The 18355-nt window shown below is 37.6% G+C and overlaps 1 protein-coding gene across 1 annotated transcript in view; it reads left to right on the plus strand.

The window, feature by feature from the left end:
• Nucleotides 1-460: 460 nt before the first annotated feature.
• LOC139744331 (uncharacterized) overlaps nucleotides 461-18355 on the plus strand; it is a 30222-nt gene continuing 12327 nt past the window's right edge. Inside the window, exons 1-13 of the mRNA XM_071654772.1 lie at nucleotides 461-487; nucleotides 1158-1221; nucleotides 4160-4266; nucleotides 5329-5530; nucleotides 6995-7284; nucleotides 7981-8092; nucleotides 9109-9471; nucleotides 10437-10772; nucleotides 14652-14819; nucleotides 15810-15892; nucleotides 16529-16721; nucleotides 17420-17586; nucleotides 17732-17995. Of these exons, the coding sequence (XP_071510873.1) occupies nucleotides 461-487; nucleotides 1158-1221; nucleotides 4160-4266; nucleotides 5329-5530; nucleotides 6995-7284; nucleotides 7981-8092; nucleotides 9109-9471; nucleotides 10437-10772; nucleotides 14652-14819; nucleotides 15810-15892; nucleotides 16529-16721; nucleotides 17420-17586; nucleotides 17732-17995 (2376 nt within the window). The remainder of the gene's footprint in view (nucleotides 488-1157; nucleotides 1222-4159; nucleotides 4267-5328; nucleotides 5531-6994; nucleotides 7285-7980; nucleotides 8093-9108; nucleotides 9472-10436; nucleotides 10773-14651; nucleotides 14820-15809; nucleotides 15893-16528; nucleotides 16722-17419; nucleotides 17587-17731; nucleotides 17996-18355) is intronic.

Consider the following 18355-nt stretch of genomic DNA (forward strand, 5'->3'; position numbering starts at 1 on the left):
GTTCACAACAATCTTAACAATGGTGATATTTACCGGCAAGTTCTACCCTCTTTGTTATCTAAACGCGTTTGTTTGACCTTACCCTTGACTGAGATTTTTTTTTTCTTTTCCTCCGGTCTCATAAAAAAGTCAGTTTGTGATATAACTTGATCGGATCAATGTTCAACAGGTATATTGCAGGCAAATTGCACCAAAACAATAGCCAATTTTGACAAATCGAGTTCCAAAAAACAAAGAAGTGGCAATGGCGGTTGTAAAACCGTAAACAGTATTTACCTTGAAAATTGTTGTTTTACAAGGCAGCCCCTTCGACCTGTGATCATGGCGTATATGGTCATTTTAAAAGGCAACCAAGGATGAAACCTGTGATTTTATTATGGGTGAATAATAACTGAAGCAGTATTTAAACAATTAGTGTAGGTGATAAACGTTCAAAGACGTCGTCCTTGCTGCTGGAACGATGTCTACCCATGGGGTACTTGCCGTGGTAAGTGCGTTTACTTGCTTTTAAAGACAAAATAAAATGTTTCCAAAGAATTAGGTGACAATTCTTAAACTAAACCACTGTGTTTTCGAAACTTACTTCTTTCATTTATTTTGCTTGGTGTATTAAGTCTACTGACATACAGAAGCCTCCTTTCCAGTCAATCATGTATCATATCAAAGCATATTTAGACAGAATTCATGTAAAAATGAATAATGTGCAAAGAGTTTGAATAGACACAAGAGAAAAGCTGGTCAAAAGGACGACATGCGATAAATGATCATGTATTATATAACGTCATTTAAGATTTCAAAAGTCTTTGCATGAACACTTAGATAAAGGGCTTATAATCATAATTCCTCTATAGCTATTGACTCAGTATATGAAATATAGTGTGACCGAGTGAGCAAATTCACATAAAAAGGGGAGTTCAGGACTTTTAAAATTTCTTTTATTAGTAAGTATACATCTAATGATTTCAAATTATGTTGTTTGGAACCTGTATGCTTATCCCCCCCCCCCCAAAAAAAAAAAAGGAATATCAAGACTGGAGGAATTAGACTGCATAAAACTGTGATAGAGTACTTGCATTAGAAAGGTCCTTAATCTGTGTTTTTTTTTCCACAGTTTTTGTGTGTTAATTTCTATGTTGTGTATTCTGTTCTATTTGTAGTTTGTAGCAGGTGGACTACTCGGCTCCCTCCTTCTCACTACTCGAGCAGAGGACTGTGTTGCAGGTAAAGATGATTCAAATGTTCTTACATTTATTTTACACAGTTGCATCTGTCACTGAAAAAAACAAAAAACAAAAAAGAAAAACTTGGTTGAGAGCAGCGAAAGAAAGGCAGCAGTGTACCACAGTAGGTGGGCAACATTATATCTTAGTATGCATGCATGTAAATGTCAAGAGTGTACTATTGCAGGATAATAGGGTGTGGCGATAAGGAAGTATCAGGTGGATTTTGTTTGAAAGGAAATTCAACCATATACAGTAAATATGTTCTTTGTCTCCGCGGATATTTAGCAATATAGAGGGTTTTTTTTACCTTTTACAAGTTTGAGCAATCGTACTGTAAGTTGAATCAAGAAAATCTTGGTGTGTTTTTTTTTCTCAAGACGCAACCCTTACTATTTATAGTAAAGGTTTATGGTAAAGGTGTCCAACAGGATGTATAATTTCGCCATCTTGGTTTAAACTATCCGTAAAGGTATACCTTATTGATACCATTATCCTCTGGTACTACTTTAAGTGAATAATGGAAATACTTTCCACTTCGGAAAGTCATTAAATGTTCAACCACAGTAGTTTCAACATCTTAACGGAAGAAAAAGAAAAATACACGAATAGTGTAAGTATATAAGCATATGTCTAACTATCATAATTAAGTAGGTCAGTATAGGGCCCATACCTTATTGAAGATTAAATTATCCTCCGGTGCCACTTTATAACAACGGAAATACTTCCGCATCGGAAATCCATTACATGCTCAACAGCAGAGCTAACATCTTAACGATAGAAAAAGATTTATACACGACCTGTCCTGACTCTCCTGGAAGGAATGATTAATCTACTTTCTAAGTCTTAAAGAGCATTTAACAAACAGAAAACAATATGTTTCTTTCAATGGGTTTGGTCCCAGTTATCTTTTAGTCGAATGGGATGTTCCTTAAAGGCTCTATTTTGGACCCGCTATCATGAGATTTTCTTCTGTATATTTCAACGGTATTATCAATACATTCCCCTTCATTTTTGTCTTAGTATAGCGGACCACATCATTGCACTCTCCTAAAAGATCGTAATTCCTTACACGATGCTTTAAGAATTATGAAATTGATCAAGTATCAAAGTAAATTAAGTCTAAATATTTAAAGAAATATGCATTTCAAACTTCATCCTCACAGCAAAGAAACGCGCAGATATACAGTGTATAAGTATATTCAAGTCGATGATATACCACAAGGTAGAAAACACATTTCAAATTTTAGGAGTACTTTTAAATGAAAGCTTGACTGGGAATGGACATTTGCAACATATTGTAACATGCATTTCTAAAGCACTGGATTAATTTCCAAGCTGTTGTTTCTTGTACCCCATGCAATGTGATTCATGTTATGCAAGTCCCTTGTTCTCCTGTACAACATAATGTAACATTGTATGGACAAACTGTGGTTCTACAAGCATTAATTCTTTTTTTTAATCAACCAAAGAAGGTCATACGTATTTGCACCTCGCATTCTTTATCTTTTTTAAACGCATACTGTTCCTTTGCTCGATGAATTTAAAAGGTTGTTTTTGTTTATGTTTTTTACTTTGAATAATATTCAATTGTGGCAGTCATCTGTATTCAAACAACATTCGTGATCAACTTCAACTTTTTAATAACATGTTTTGGATTAACACTTCTGTTCATTCGTGTCGGTATACTCGCAGTTTACGAAACTTCCATTTAAAAAATCCCAAATTATAAATAAGACAAAAATCTATCAAACATTCTGGTTGGTAAATTCTTTAACAATTTTGCCTGTAACGCATCAATTGTTGTTGCATATAAGTTGTTGTTCAACTACATATTTGTTTGCACTCATTCCTAAACTCTATACATTCAAAAGAAATCAGTCATTTATGCTCCCCATGACCATCACTTTTTAAAATAAAGGAGTGGTATAGTTTTGATTGAGATGGGGTTTCATGTTATCATTTTTTTTGGTAAGATAATGAGAGAACTCTTTTCAAATGCGAAAGAACATGCAATGCTAAGAAACATTCAAAGTTTATTTGATGAAAATTGATTTCAAAATGTTTGAGATATCAAAACAAAGATGTCCCAATAAAAGGTGGGACCCACCTTTAATGGGACCACTCTGTTTGACTTTGTATGTTGGATATCTCAGCCATTCCAAAACCGATTTCCATGCAAATAAACATAAACTTTGAATTGCTCTTAGAATTGTATGCTCTTTAAGTGGTTTCTATCATCTCACAAAAAGCGTTATGCACCTCACCTGCAATTGCACAACACCCATTTGATCACTCACTTTTCCTTCTGGAGTTATCAGAATAGAGAATATTTCTGTCTTTAGGAGACTCCATCCGTTTCCAGCCTAACAGCGGACAATGGATGTCTGCTGCGTTTAGTATCTCTCTCATTTACTGGAAAAACATTTACTATAACTTCCTATTTACGTTTCTGTATGTGTTTACATCAGTATGATACAATTGCCTACGATGCAGTTTTTCTACTCTTGGAATATTTTGTTCCAATTTTTTCAATTACTGCATTTGTCATTCTTCATTTTTTTTCTTTTTACATTTGGGATTTGACAGTGAACTGGTGTTTGTTTGAATGCAGAAGCAAACCAAACCAAACCAAATAAACAAACGAATTACGACAACAACAAGAAAGACGCTATACTCATAATGTTATAGTGAATAATGAGTAATGTTTACTTTCTTTCTGTGATTCGTATTGGATGTTCCTTTTCTGGATCAAAAATAAGTGAACATAAGTCTGTTTTTGATAAATACATAATAAATGTCTTTCTCTGTCCATATCCATTTCTGCTTACTAAAGTAATCATAATGTATGTTTGGTTATCTGACAAATATATTCACTTACCTGTATATCTGTATTATATTCCTTTGTTTATAAGTCAAAACATTTTCTAAACTTTCAGGCGCAATTAACAGCCCAACCCCAGCCGGTCCCTACTACACGGCTTGGTATAACTCAGATACGCCTGATGATGGCGTAGATACAGAAACACTTTCTTCAGTCAAAGAGGTGAGTGTGATTTAATACTGAAATCATACCGAACATGGTATTGCCGCGTTTCCACAATGCATCAATTGATTTATAACCTTGAACGTTCCTTTCATGAAAATATCTTGAATTAAAAGTTTATATAATATATTTCGAATCTTTCTTTTAGGGTTTTATGTAACGCGATTTTTTTCTTATATTATGTGTGATTCTTCTGGCATTGTCTCCAGATATTTTTTTTTTCAATGAAAATCAGCTTCATTTCAATTCTATTCCTCTAATAGTGTTTATAACGTTGATTTTTCCTAGCAGATTAAACTTCAAAGAGTAAACGTTAGAAAATTCGGTTAGATACTTCCTAAAGATGATACGAGTTACACACAAAAAAAGTTAAGCGATAGACGGCATTCTGTCATGAAAGAATGTATCTTAGTCCTGTCTTTGCTGTTGATTTCATTGTGATTAGCCTGCTCATAAGAAGTGTCTTCTTTCTTTCTTTTTGCTGCTGTTATAATAGTGTATTTACGGCCTCTCCGAAAAAAAAGCCTTACTTAGTTGTCTTTGCTGTTGATTTATGATTAGCCTGCTTATTACAAGTGTCATTTCTTTTTTTTTCTTTGTTGTTATAACAGTGTATTCACGGCCTCTATGAAAAAGAAAATGTCTTACTTAGCTGATCGAGAGCGTGTTAATTTCGTGATTAGGTAAAATAAAAACAAACATACAGACAAACAAACAAGTTTAGTTGATGGAACTATGACGATGATGGATTGAGCAGTAACAAATTCATCCCCTCTCCATCACACTCAAAAGAAGAGCCAAACGTATTATGATGACAACTTACTGGACCGTATTGACTTAGAATTTTCGTCATTAGTTCTATTCTTAACATGATCCTTCTTTCATTATCATTGTTTTGACTCAATATTAACTTCATTTTCACAATCATGTAGTATCATCATTATTGTTATTACTTATAGGGCGGCAATAGTTTTGAGACTCTGTTCAGTTCAGGACGATACGTTTGGTTTCAATACAATTCAAGGGATACGTTCAATTGTATGCTCTCATTAATGTAACAAGCTGGACAGCGGCGTCTGCGATTTTCCAGTCGATGTGGAGTGCCGGGCTCGCATCTCGCAGCTTTCCTTGGCGGACACTGGTCAGACCTTGGCACAGGATTGCACCAATGCGGCCAACGGTCTCCAGTGTCAGAACATCCAGCAAGGTGCAGGAGAGGTGTGTCATGATTACGAGATCAGATTCCGCTGCCCCGCTCCAGCGGGTAAGTTTACACCCTCACCCTCCTCGCCCTCACCCAATTATATCATCAACATGAACACCCAGCATCAGACACACAACGCACACACGCCCTCACATACGATTTGTACATATTACCTATGGAGGACGAGACACCATGAAATTTTCCTGGGCTTTTTAAGCTAAATATTCATGTTGGTTTTTTTTTCTTTTTTTAATCTTTCAGCATTTTCCATAGATTATGCATTCCCGAACTCAAAGGGTTACCAAAAATATAAATCTATTGAAAAATTCTCACATCTTTCACTAAAAGTGTTCATCGGCTCTCCGACTTAAAATTTAAGTTAAATATTCAGTTTTTCCTTTTAATATTTGTTAACATTTTTTGTACATTATGTAGTCTCGAAACTGCTCAGAAGTTACCAAAACAAAAAAGATCGACTGAAAAAATTCAATATCTTCCGCTAAAAGTGTGCATCTGCTCGCTGTTTTTTTTTTCTTAATTTTGAAAATGTTAAAGCTCCCTATTATGAGAGGAGAAACACACCCTCCCCCTTCTCTCCACCTCCATAAACTTAGTACACAGTGATGACTCACTATGAGGTTCAAGAGGTGACAGTTCTATAATCTTATTTCAGCCATTCACGTTGCATCTAGATATTTTGTTTGCTATTTTCCTTAAAAGTTGCAAACATTCCACCAAAGTGTGCACCACATAGCTGAACGTCAATTCTGAAATTGCAAAAGCTCCGTCGTGTCAGAGGAAATACCCCCTACCAACTCTCCCAGACCTTTGGTCCACGTCGATAAACTTTAATGTAGAACACAGTGAAGACGCACACGCTGATCAAAAGTTGGTAGACAACACGATTTTGCCATTTATTTGTTCGTTCGTATTTATTTTGCTTATCACATCAAATCAAAATGTTTTACATGGGAGTGACAAATTTCAACAAGACATAACCGAATGACAAAAGAGCAATACAAAAGTGTAGTTTATACATATAGGCCTATAACAAAAATCTTGGTAAAACATTTATAATTGCATATAATTCAGAAATGGCATTATATAATTCTGATTCAATAAAGAAGCAGGAGACCGTCAACATCAGCATGGCTTTACTGGGCTGATGGCCTCATTAGGAATATAGCTCAGGTTTGCCTTTCACGAAAAGTGGTTTTGTTCTTATTTTGTCCCTAAAATATTCAATTTCATTTAAAATTTGGTGAATATTCCACAAAAAATGAGGCCACAATTTACCCTCGGCACCCCACCCCTTTGGGCCGCAGTTATCAAAGGTCCGATCTCTTGACCTACGCACCCCTCCTCTTTGAAAAATCCTGGCTTCGGGCATGGGCCTGCAACATACTGTTTTAATAACAATTCATATAAGTTATGCGTGAAGGTTACAAAAAAAAAAAATCGATAGAAAATAAATGTGCGTCTTTTGAGTACTACTCGTGTTGTCCATTTCCCGTACCTTTCAAGGTGCCCTTCCTGCCCCGTCCTTGCACTGGGAAATGAACGGGCGGACTTCCGCGTCTGACACGGCCCCCACCGACTGCTCGAATCGGAAGAAATTGACAACGAAGGTCTACAGTAGTGTGGCAGGTGTCGCTGATGGGGTCCTGAATAGCGCCACCTACAGCACGTTGATCATCGACGACGCGCCCAGCGCCTCGCGGCATGTGTGCGCGCTGATGAATTATGGCACCGCGCAGGTGGATCTCGGTACCTTTGAGGGGATCTGCATTAGCGAGCCTTCCTGTTGTGCTTCTGTAAGTCAATGGATTTTTTTTCTTTCTAATTTCTGCTTCTCTTTTCTAAAGTTCAAAACAATGTTGCATGAAATATAATAATGTAATTTCGACATGAACGATGCTTTACGGCAATAATGAACTGCTCAGATTCCGTCTGTCTTTGACAGGAATTGGATATTATGCTGAGATTGCCCTGATTGTCATGCCAAAAGCAAAAGACCATTGGCACATTTTATTCATTTCTACATGTGTTAATTTAAGTGTCTCTCCCAACATACGTACTACATGCTAGATGGACATGCTTTTGGTGAAGAGGACATCCAAAGTCCATGACTGGGAACCTATGCAAAGTGCATTCGCTTCAGTACATAATGATAATGATTAATGATATGGTCATTTTCATCCAGAGTGGCATGTTCAGGGTTGCCACTACTTTTAGACTACTAGAGGGCCCTGCCATTATCATTACCTGAGCGTTGCTAAATACCTATTCATACATCTGGGTCGAGAGGGACCTGGCGGATAAAACATCTTTTCCGATGGAGGTACATGTATATAAGCACTGGGAGGGAATCTAACTCGAGTCGTCCGATTGGGAGTCGGGAGTCTTATCCACTAAAACACAGCGCCCCATCCACTTCCGATGTGTTCACATATTACTCCATATTCTGACGGCACTTGCTCAATACTTCCATCCGTTTTGGTCATGTTTAGGGTGCAACAATCAGTGTCTGGATCAAGTTCCAAAACCCTCCGGTAAGCGTCAAGGATATGATTGTGACGTCAGGAGGAAACCACGGTGACAGACGGGGCTTTGCGATACGAAGTAATGTATTCTTGTTTGTATTTCCGTTTCTATATATCTGATATTTAGGCCTACGAATAAACTGTCATCATTCTTTTCAAAATTCTTGTTGTTGATGTGTTATCATTAGCATTTTAACTATCATTACCATCTTGATCAGGGCGAAATATCATCGTCGTCATTATTGATTAACATTGTGACAATATTGCGTTGTGAAACACCGCGTATACGGCCGACCAACCAAATAAAAGTTGAACAACATGATAAGTGCCTGTGCACGAAGACAATAACATCATTATGAATGTTTATAGTCCCTAAAGGGCAAATGATATAAGTTCAAACATCGTTCAGTGTTAATATCCCCGTCGAAAGATACAGCTATTTCAAATTCCTTGCACAGAGGACGAAACAAAATGGCGGATATCACTCTTTGCGCATGAGCTATTTCGACGAAATCTTCTGTGTGTTCGGCGAATAACCTCACGTCTTCCACAGGGTCTACATCGGTGGGGGAAAAAGAGTTGGAAAGAAATGAGCAAAGCAAGTCAACTATCACTGACTAGCAGTGGCCACTTATGTCTTGGGTATACATGTAGTATATATTACAAGCACAGTGAGTTCAAGTTATGACTCATTATTTGTAACTGAGGATGGAGATAGATTCGTATAGGTAATGGTTAACAAAAATTTAAAGGTATGTTACAGTTTCGCTTAAGACGGGGCTTCAGGTTTCCAGTGTTTGTTTTTTTAACGGTGACGTTTATTAGATAATATTTATTGAGAAACCTCTTATAAAATGTTAAAGAGCATAATTATAATTCTAAAAGGAATTTGATGAAATTCGGTTTTGAAATGATTGAGATATCCTAAACACAGCGATCCTATAATAAAAGATGTGACCCTCCTATTATCAGGATCACTTTGTTTCACATTTCATAGAGTGGCTTCAAAGTATCTCACACACAAAAAAAAGGATAAAAGGCTGAATCCTCACTTCGACCAAAACTATATCATCCCTTTGATATTCTCCCTTGCAGCGGCCTCCCTTTCTGGCAAGCGGCTAATGCAGTTTTACGTCAACGACGACACTGATAACATGGTCGCTGAAAATTCGGGAAATCCTGAGATTCTCATCGACCAGTGGCAACACTACATCTTCACCTGGATTAAAGGGACGAAAAACATCTACGTTGATGGCACGCTGGTGTATAGCTCCACCGCTGAAACTTCCGCGAGCAGATCAAATTCACCGAAGAGAGATAAACTCACTCTTTTTGCGCCGGAGCTCAACTTTAACAAAATCGACAAATCTCAGCGGCTGACTATGAGCGACCTGAAAGTGTTCTACACAAGGTTCGATAACACCGAAGTTCAAAAATTATACACGGAGGAAACAACAGGTAAGCTCCCGAGTCTTGCTCTCCGCAGTTCTGTACTTGTTGTTGTAATGATTGCATATTTGATTTGATTTGGTTTGATTATTCTCTGTAAGGCATTGCTTTACAATTCCATTAATTTTCACCATTATTTCATCAACTTTCTAAAAAAAATTGAAGGAGTGAATAACAGAAAAGAGTGGATCTAGAGTGAAATTGGAATGAATTTTAAGTGAAAATTTTCATTTTCACTTATTTTAGAGTGACCTCAGGGATCACTCGAAGATTTGGGATTGATCCCTGAGGTCACTCCAAAATGAGTGAAAATGAGCATTTTCACTCAAAATTCACTCCAATTTCAATCTAAATTCACTCTTTTTTGTTATTCACTCCTTATTCAAGAGTGAAAATTTTCACTCGATTTTTTTAGAGAGTTGACAGAAATACAATATTTATATTGGTATTCATGGTCACTTTGTACAAGTGCCACGATTTTCATGACACATCCTGTAATATAATTACATGCGTTATCATTGCACTGTCTTGATCATGAAGCTTAATGTAATATCAAGAATTTTACGAAAATCGTCGTCGACCAAGAATGTGTATAATGCCATCGATACTAATAAATGATCCATCAAAAGAATTACGTGCTCTGTGACCACTGGTAGTTACATGATATCATTTTTTTTTTTCAAAACGTCTTTTTTTCAATCTAATCTGATATTCAAGTGAGAAATATATCTTAGCATGCAGCGAGCTGTTTAATGATGGCCTAAGAGTAATGTGTGTGTGTGTGTGTGTGTGTTTGTGTGTATTTTTGTAATATATACACATATAAAACAAATTGATTTACTGGTATATGTCCATCAATAGATTAAAAACTTGCGAATACCTTTATATTACGATTTACGATTTAGGTATATAAAAGCAATTATCCTAGCAATATCGTTATCACTGTATACTCTTTTGCGAAATGTCATGACAAGCCTTCGAAGAGAGTTCGGAAGACAATGTCCGCATCCTGGCCGTCAGCCAGGTCAGTGACCCCTCTGACCCCAACCTCCTCGTTGAATGTCTTGCGAGGGGACCGTCGCAGAACAACGAACCGACTATCAACTGGTACATACTGGATGAGGACGGTTTTAACTGGTTAGCACTGACTCAATCCAGTTCGAACTTTACACGATACGATAGCAGCGTGTCCGATAACTACAGAACGCGATCGGTTTTACAATGGATTGAATACCAGCACAACCATACTATTGTTTGTGAGGCAGTTGACGCGGCAACAGGATCTAGAACGTCCTTCAAATTTGTTCCAGGTAGGTATTTCCTCAGTTTATGTATTATACTATATACTTTCGTGAAATCTCGAACAAATGATACATTCAAATTCATGAAATGATATGTTTTGAAATATAACTTTATTCACCAATGTGGTGTTGGGATTTCACAGACTTTTAGGTCAATACCAAGGTATAATAGATCCGTAAACCACCATGTTCAAATCACCCAAGAATGCTCTTTCAGAATCTTTATAACCAGGATGAAAGCTGGTTAAGAAAATGACATTTTTTTTTCAATGGCTCATATAGATTGTACGTATTTTGTCTTCATTTCCAATCATTCCTTAAAGAGCACCCACAAAACTGGACTATGTGGATCAGTCTTGATACACCAGACGACGGAGTGGATGACGAGAGTTTTGCTTCGCTTCGACAGGTAAAGAATCGGACACAACTCATCAAGCACTCATTTCGTTAACTCACAAGGGAAGAGAACTGTTTTTATGTTATTTCTTTCGTTTGGATTTCTATTTAAAGTCGGTAACCTGAAACAGGGCTTCATTTCCTGAAACCAATACACAGTTTTTTTTTTCCAAGTAGAATTTTGGTAGGTTTTCCTTTAATTAGAATAAATCTCATTGTCTTCAATGTGTGAACTGGTTTCTTGACTTCAATGATAGCATTTGAAAGTTAAAACCTAAGAATTTCCAACCTTATCAGTCAAGCACCATAATCATAATCAACAGACATTAGATTTCGTCGTAACTTGTCTCCAGAAAATGCTGCACTCTTTTTTTGCCAGAAAATGAAAAATATGTGTATGTTGAATACTCTTTATGTTTCGTGAATATCATTGCACCTACGTGTCATAGGGAAATTTATATAAATCAAAACTTTTCAATGAATTGTCCGATTTTTCTCAAAATTTACTGATCTGTTCTAATCTAAATATTGCTGCATTCACTCAACCCGTATACTTGTATTTATATATATTTGGGTTTCGTGCTGTTTAGTTATTCCGTCTCAAAGGTGGGATTTCACGGAGCACGCGAACGATTTGCGAAGGACGCGAATGACAAAATCCAACATTCGGAAAAGTTTTTCTCCGAATGTTTTCCGACAATGAAGCCGAAAACTATTCTTGCGCAATTTGTGCGAAGTTTCCACGACGTATGTGCGAATGTCGTGTGTATCATTGCTAAAGTACAGCATGTTACGTACACGAAGAACACGCGACGGAAATGCGAACAACGAAAAATTTTCAATAATCATGGGAGAAAATGTACCCAAGGAGAGGTGGAAGCTGTCTTGAGTTGAATTTTTTTCTTTCCTCTATTTCTCCTTTCTTTTCTCTCATTTCTCTATCGTGTGCTTGCCTACATTCTTTTTCTTAATACCTATCTCCACTATAGTAAGGAGCATTTGATTTTTTTTTTCAGTTCCTCCGACACATAATCTCTATAGTTCAAATGAAATTTTACATAGTTAAGATAAATTCTAAGTGTATTCTGCGATTTTTTTTTTTTGTATATCAAACATTTCTTTATCTTTGCTAGTCTTTAATTTCTTTTGTTACTATAGTTGTTAATAATTCTTTGATGTTTAGATGTATTCTACAATTTTTATCTGCAGAAAACGTATAAGTCATACATCCCCCAAACGTGCGCTAAACGTTCGCGAGAATGTCTCAAAAGGTACGCGAACCGTTTGCGATTACGTCGTAAAATGATCGGAAAAACTTCGCAGATTTCGCGTAACATACGCGAGACATTCTCCAAAGTTTCGGAGTCTGTTTGGGGTTTCACGAACATTTTGCGAACATCGCGCGTGTCTTGCGAAGGTCTTGCGCATATGACGAAGCTTTCAAGACAATTTCGAGAACAATTCACGAGCAAATCACGACCAAGTGTGCGGAAAAGGTTCGCAAAAAATTTCAAACTTTTTTGAAATTCTCGCCGAAGTAAAAACGACATTCGCGAACAACTGACGACGCTTCCGAACGCTCACGACCGTTTGGCGAACTTTTGCAGACTAAAATACGAATGCTGGATTTTGCCATTCGCGTCCTTCGCAAATCGTTCGCGTGCTCCGTGAAATCCCACCCTTAGGGTGGGATTTCACGGAGCACGCGAACGATTTGCGAAGGACGCGAATGACAAAATCCAACATTCGGAAAAGTTTTTCTCCGAATGTTTTCCGACAATGAAGCCGAAAACTATTCTTGCGCAATTTGTGCGAAGTTCCCACGACGTATGTGCGATTGTCGTGTGTATCATTGCTAAAGTACAGCATGTTACGTACACGAAGAACACGCGACGCAAATGCGAACAACGAAACATTTTCAATAATCATGGGAGAAAATGTAGCAAGGAGAGGTGGAAGCAAGAAAAAAATCAACTCAAAAAGCTTTCTTGAGTTGATTTTTTTTTCTTTCCTGTATTTCTCCTTTCTTTTTCTCTCATTTCTCTATCGTGTGTTTGCCTACATTTTTTCCCCCTAGGACGTATCTCCACTAGTAAAGCATTTGTTCCTTTTTTTTTGCAGTTCCTCCAACACATAATCTCTATAGTTCAAATGAAATTTACATACTTAAAGGGAAGGTAAACCCAAAGAACAATGTGGAGTGAGTGAAAGCAGCAACATTAGTAGAACACATCAGTGAAAGTTTGAGGAAAATCGGACAATCGATGCAAAAGTTATGAATTTTTAAAGTTTTGGTGTTGGAACCGCTGGATGAGGAGACTACTAGAGGATATGACGTATGAGTGGACAACAATACAAAGAAAATATAAAGGAAATTCAACAAAAATTCACTTTTCTAGAATTATGAAAGAGCAATGGACCAACCGCTTTCAGAAAGCAGGAAGAATAATTGCTACCCTTAACATATGTCAATATCAAGTTGATGGAATTTGTAATTTTCATGAAAAATGGATTTTTGCAGAAATTTCTTTATATTTTCTTGGTATTGTTGTCCACTCATACGTCATAACCTCTAGTAGTCTCCTCATCCAGCAGTTCCAACATAAAAACTTTAAAAATTCATAACTTTTGCATCGATTGTCCGATTTTCCTCAAACTTTCACTGATGTGTTCTACTAATGCTGCTGCTTTCACTCAATCCACATTGCTCTTGGGGTTTACCTTCCCTTTAAGATTGATTTTAAGTGTATTCTGCGATTTTTTTTTTGTATATCAAATATTCTTTCTCTTTGCTAGTCTTTAATTTCTTTCGTTACTATAGTTGTTAATATTTAATTGTTTGATGTTTAGATGTATACTACGATTTTTATTTGTAGAAAACGTACAGGGCATACATCCCTCAAACGTGCGCTAAACGTTCGCGAGAATGTCTCAAAAGGTACGCGAACAGTTCGCGATTACGTCGTAAAATGATCGGAAAAACTTCGCAGATTTCGCGTAACATACGCGAGACTTTCTCCGAAGTTTCGGAGTCTGTTTGGGGTTTCACGAACATTTTGCGAACATCGCGCGTGTCTTGCGAAGGTCTTGCGCATATGGCGAAGCTTTAAAGACACTTTCGAGAACAATTCACGAGCAAATCCCGACTAAGTGTGCGGAAAAGGTTCGCAAAAAATTTCAAACTTTTTTGAAATTATCGCCGAAGTAAAAACGACATTCGCGAACAATTGACGACGCTTCCGAACCCTCACGTTTGTTTGGCGATCTTTTGCAGACTAAAATGCGAATGCTGGATTTTGCCATTCGCGTCATTCGCAAATCGTTCGCGTGCTCCGTGAAATCCCACCCTTACGCTTTCACATTGAACAAAATAAAACAATCCTGTTTTCTTACAAATGTTTAATCCCACGAAAAGCTGCTAAATACACAACAAACAATAATTACTGTCCGTGGAACTATTGGATCTTTAGGAAGCTTGCCCATATCCGGCAGACATAGAATGTAGAGCCAAATACACGGAGGTGGCCTGGGACCTCACTGGACAACAACTTGCGGTACCATGCACGATAGAGGGCGGGCTAGTGTGCAGTGGCTCTCAACAACTTGAGGCTCACAACTTCACGTGCTTTGACTACGAAGTTCGACTATTGTGTCCACAAGGTATAAGTACAAATAACTGTTCACAACTTGTGAAACTGGTGAAGTCATTTTAAGAATATTATTTGAAACATACACAGCGAGAATAATTGAGTATTACTCTGGCCTTGTCGATCAGTAAATATCAGAAACAAAGATTACCGCTCACTGGGCCAAAAGACAGGGAAGTCGCCACTATAATCTAAAGGCATAATTATATTTTACCATTTGCAGATGAAACAAAAACTCAGCATTAGTGCTTTAAAATAGTTCTAAAATGTGAGTTAGGGGAAGAAACAACCAATGTGAAAATTTGAATCAGTACAATGGATGCTAAGTATTGTTAAATATAAAAAATGTGAACAATAACTATAATAAAAATGTTTCCAGATTAAACTGTTTCTGCCACGGTTTATTGAGAAAAATACTGACATCTTCTTATATCTTAGGCTTTATTGCAAAACTTTTACATGGGAGGGTGTTTTGTGGTACAACAGACCTACACATATGTATGAAAGGCGATATCCTGAACATTTTTCAAATAACTGCTCCCAATGGTAAACTGGACCTTTATACTAACGTTCGTCAGTGATACTTATCATGCACCCATATAGACAGATTTTAACTTAATTGCACTTGAAAAACTCGATAAAACAGTAAAAGGATGTATATGTCGCTTGTTACCACTTGAATGTTTTTAGGAAATGACTGATCTGTCAGAAGATAAAAAGAGAGAGAAAAAAAAACCCCGAAATTCTATTGAATGAGATATTACATCGAATTCCGTCCTTCTTCACCTATCGGTAATTACTACTATTTTATTTGTGACAATGATAAATGAGCAATGATGAGTAAGAATTTTGAAATATGACTTCTACATCGCACTCTCAAAAGTCCTAATCTAAATCGTTCATATCTTACGCAGTATACTGTATAAAGATACCAGTCAAGCATTGCTTGAATATTGCTAAAATTACACAGACATCTACATGCATAATTATTGTCTTTTCTCAGAAACTATCTATTGGACGCAATGGTATGACGTCAGCAATGTGGACGCAACAGGGGACGATGAAAAGTACACTGCTCACCTTTCGGTAAGCTTACTAAACACTATAGCAGCCGTCATTCGGCATATGATCACGTTTTGATACCCAGGATTTTTAGCTTTAATGCATGTTCATTTTTGCTGGGTACCCGAGGAAAATCATGATAAACTTCAGCACTGTGATACCCACGTGTAAAAATACTTTAAAGGACACTCCTCATACTGAAAATGAAGTAATTGTGTTAGACTATATGTGTGTACTATAAAGTGGAAGCCAACTAGTTTGAATGCTTCTCCATAGAATGGAGTGAGAGCACTTTCCATCCGGCTTATACTTCAGTTGATGCAACCAAGGTTGCATGGCAACAGTCACAAAATTTGTACACTGGCTCCAGATGCAAGTTTGCTATATTATGAGATCAAGGTCCTAAAGCATAATGCATGTTTAAAAGTTCTCTTTTTCACGCTTATCACGAATTATTTGGAATCGTGATATGCGTCTTAAAAGCAATTCATACATTTATATTATTACCAATATTATTGCTATTGTTGTTATCATTATTATTATTATTACTATTATTATTATTATTATTATTATTATTATCATTATCATTATTAGCATTATTAATATCATTATAATCATAAGCTGACTTAGTGATCCGATCATTGTTATTTTTCCTTATAGAGCGATTCGACGCTCTGCTTGGACCCCCTCTTCGCCCAGTGTCGAGAAGTGGGGTCAGAGGTTATCTGGACGCCTTCCTCCAACAGTCTATCGTATCCGTACGTCTGTGCGACCGACGGACTCGTGTGTCTCGAAGCAGACAACAGTGGTTGTCAAGACTACGAGGTCCGCTACGCCTGTCCTAGTCCTGCAGGTAACGCGAATTATCCTCCACTGATTTGAAGTTGTTGTTATTTCTCTTCAGTTCTTACTATGAACTTTGAATTCACCCTCTTTTATACTTAAAAGGATACAGTGCTGTTTTTACTTCGACGACACAATTCAGACTTCGAAATCGCAATATAATTTTATCGATCTTTGGTAGTCAGCTGTTTATGTACTTGTTAACAAAAATCACCCTCCCCTCACCCAAAGAAAAGAAAATATTTGATACTTATTAAACTACTCATTTACGTCTTACTTTTTCTCCACGGTGAATGAGCTAAGTTTAAAGTAGTTAACAGTAGAATAAAGTAGATATTTACAGGCAAGTTTCCGCTTCTATAGCAAACAAACTCTGTCTTTGAAGGATCTGTATGAACCAGCCGGGAACAACGGCGGAATTAATAGACGAACTGAAATTGGCATTCATTTATAGCACGTTTTCCACATACTCACCCAAAGAAATCTGTATCGTTCGGACTTTCGGAACTCAGCAGGTGCGTACTAGAGCGTTGATCCATGAAGCAGCGCCCTCTTAAATCCCTAATACATTGTACCTTTAACGGTCGAGTTTGTGCAAAGTCGGTGATGATATTTATGCAGAATCTGGTTTAGGAGCTGGATCTTGGTCAATGCTAAAATTCCACGGATGACTGCGTTATAGGCATGCTATATTTTTTCCACCTGTAGCCGTACCTCCCACCGAGTATTGGGATCTCAGCGGGCGAGCGTCCGTGAACGACCCACAACCTCCCGGGACCTGTGGGACTCACGTACAGAACACCATCATCTCGAACACGGGTGGCCCGTCCGCCGTACAGGGCGCAACCGTTCTTTACACAGATGCCCCTTCCCAGGTAACTTACCCCCTTTGACCCCGTGTTGTCCAATGTTGGTCTCATTCACCCAAAATCAAATATTGTAGTGCTTTGTAACGCTCGATGATGAGGAAAATTCAACTGCCTCACCCACATAAAAAATTGTATGCTTTGCATTCCTTAGTTGCCTCAGAAATGTGCCTTTCTCACCGGCACAAGCGGCGGCGAGGTCAGAGGGCTAAACCTCGGGAGCTTCGCTGGCGAGTGTCTGTCCAAGGTCGGATGGTGTGCCGACGGAATGACAGTGTCGCTGTGGATGAAACAAAACGGACCGAACGGCGGCTCCAAGCTGTACTTCTTCGGGAGCGGCAGCGAGATAATGAGTTCCACTGTGGACTCCTATACGGCTTCGAATGGATTTGGTTTCTTCCAAAAGAATACATTGGAGGTGGGTACTTTACCAAACTACTTTGTAATAATCGTCAGAATTTCACTTGTTTTTCTTTGCTCCATGCAGTGTCCAAGGAGATTTGAGAAGAAAGATCATCGCCCCGTAGTTGTTTTGTTGTTTGTTAGCTTCGAATCTATACAAAGCATAAAGTGGTCGACTATTTGTGTACGACTCCCCCGTCCCCCTCCCCCACATTTTCGACATTCCTTATAATAGTTAACTTGCTTTGGACATTACGCGAACTACTTCAAAGACCAGAAGTCATAAGGGAGCGCATGTTTTAGTATGAATGATAATATCTATATCATAATATGTTCCTTTTGTGCTGGAATGTTTCTGCTTTCATCGTACAAGGAC

Source organism: Diadema antillarum, unplaced genomic scaffold (assembly GCF_040938485.1).
Source record: "Diadema antillarum isolate AM-2024a unplaced genomic scaffold, OU_Dant_1.0 seq00001161_RagTag, whole genome shotgun sequence".
NCBI classification, from domain to species: Eukaryota; Metazoa; Echinodermata; class Echinoidea; order Diadematoida; family Diadematidae; genus Diadema; species Diadema antillarum.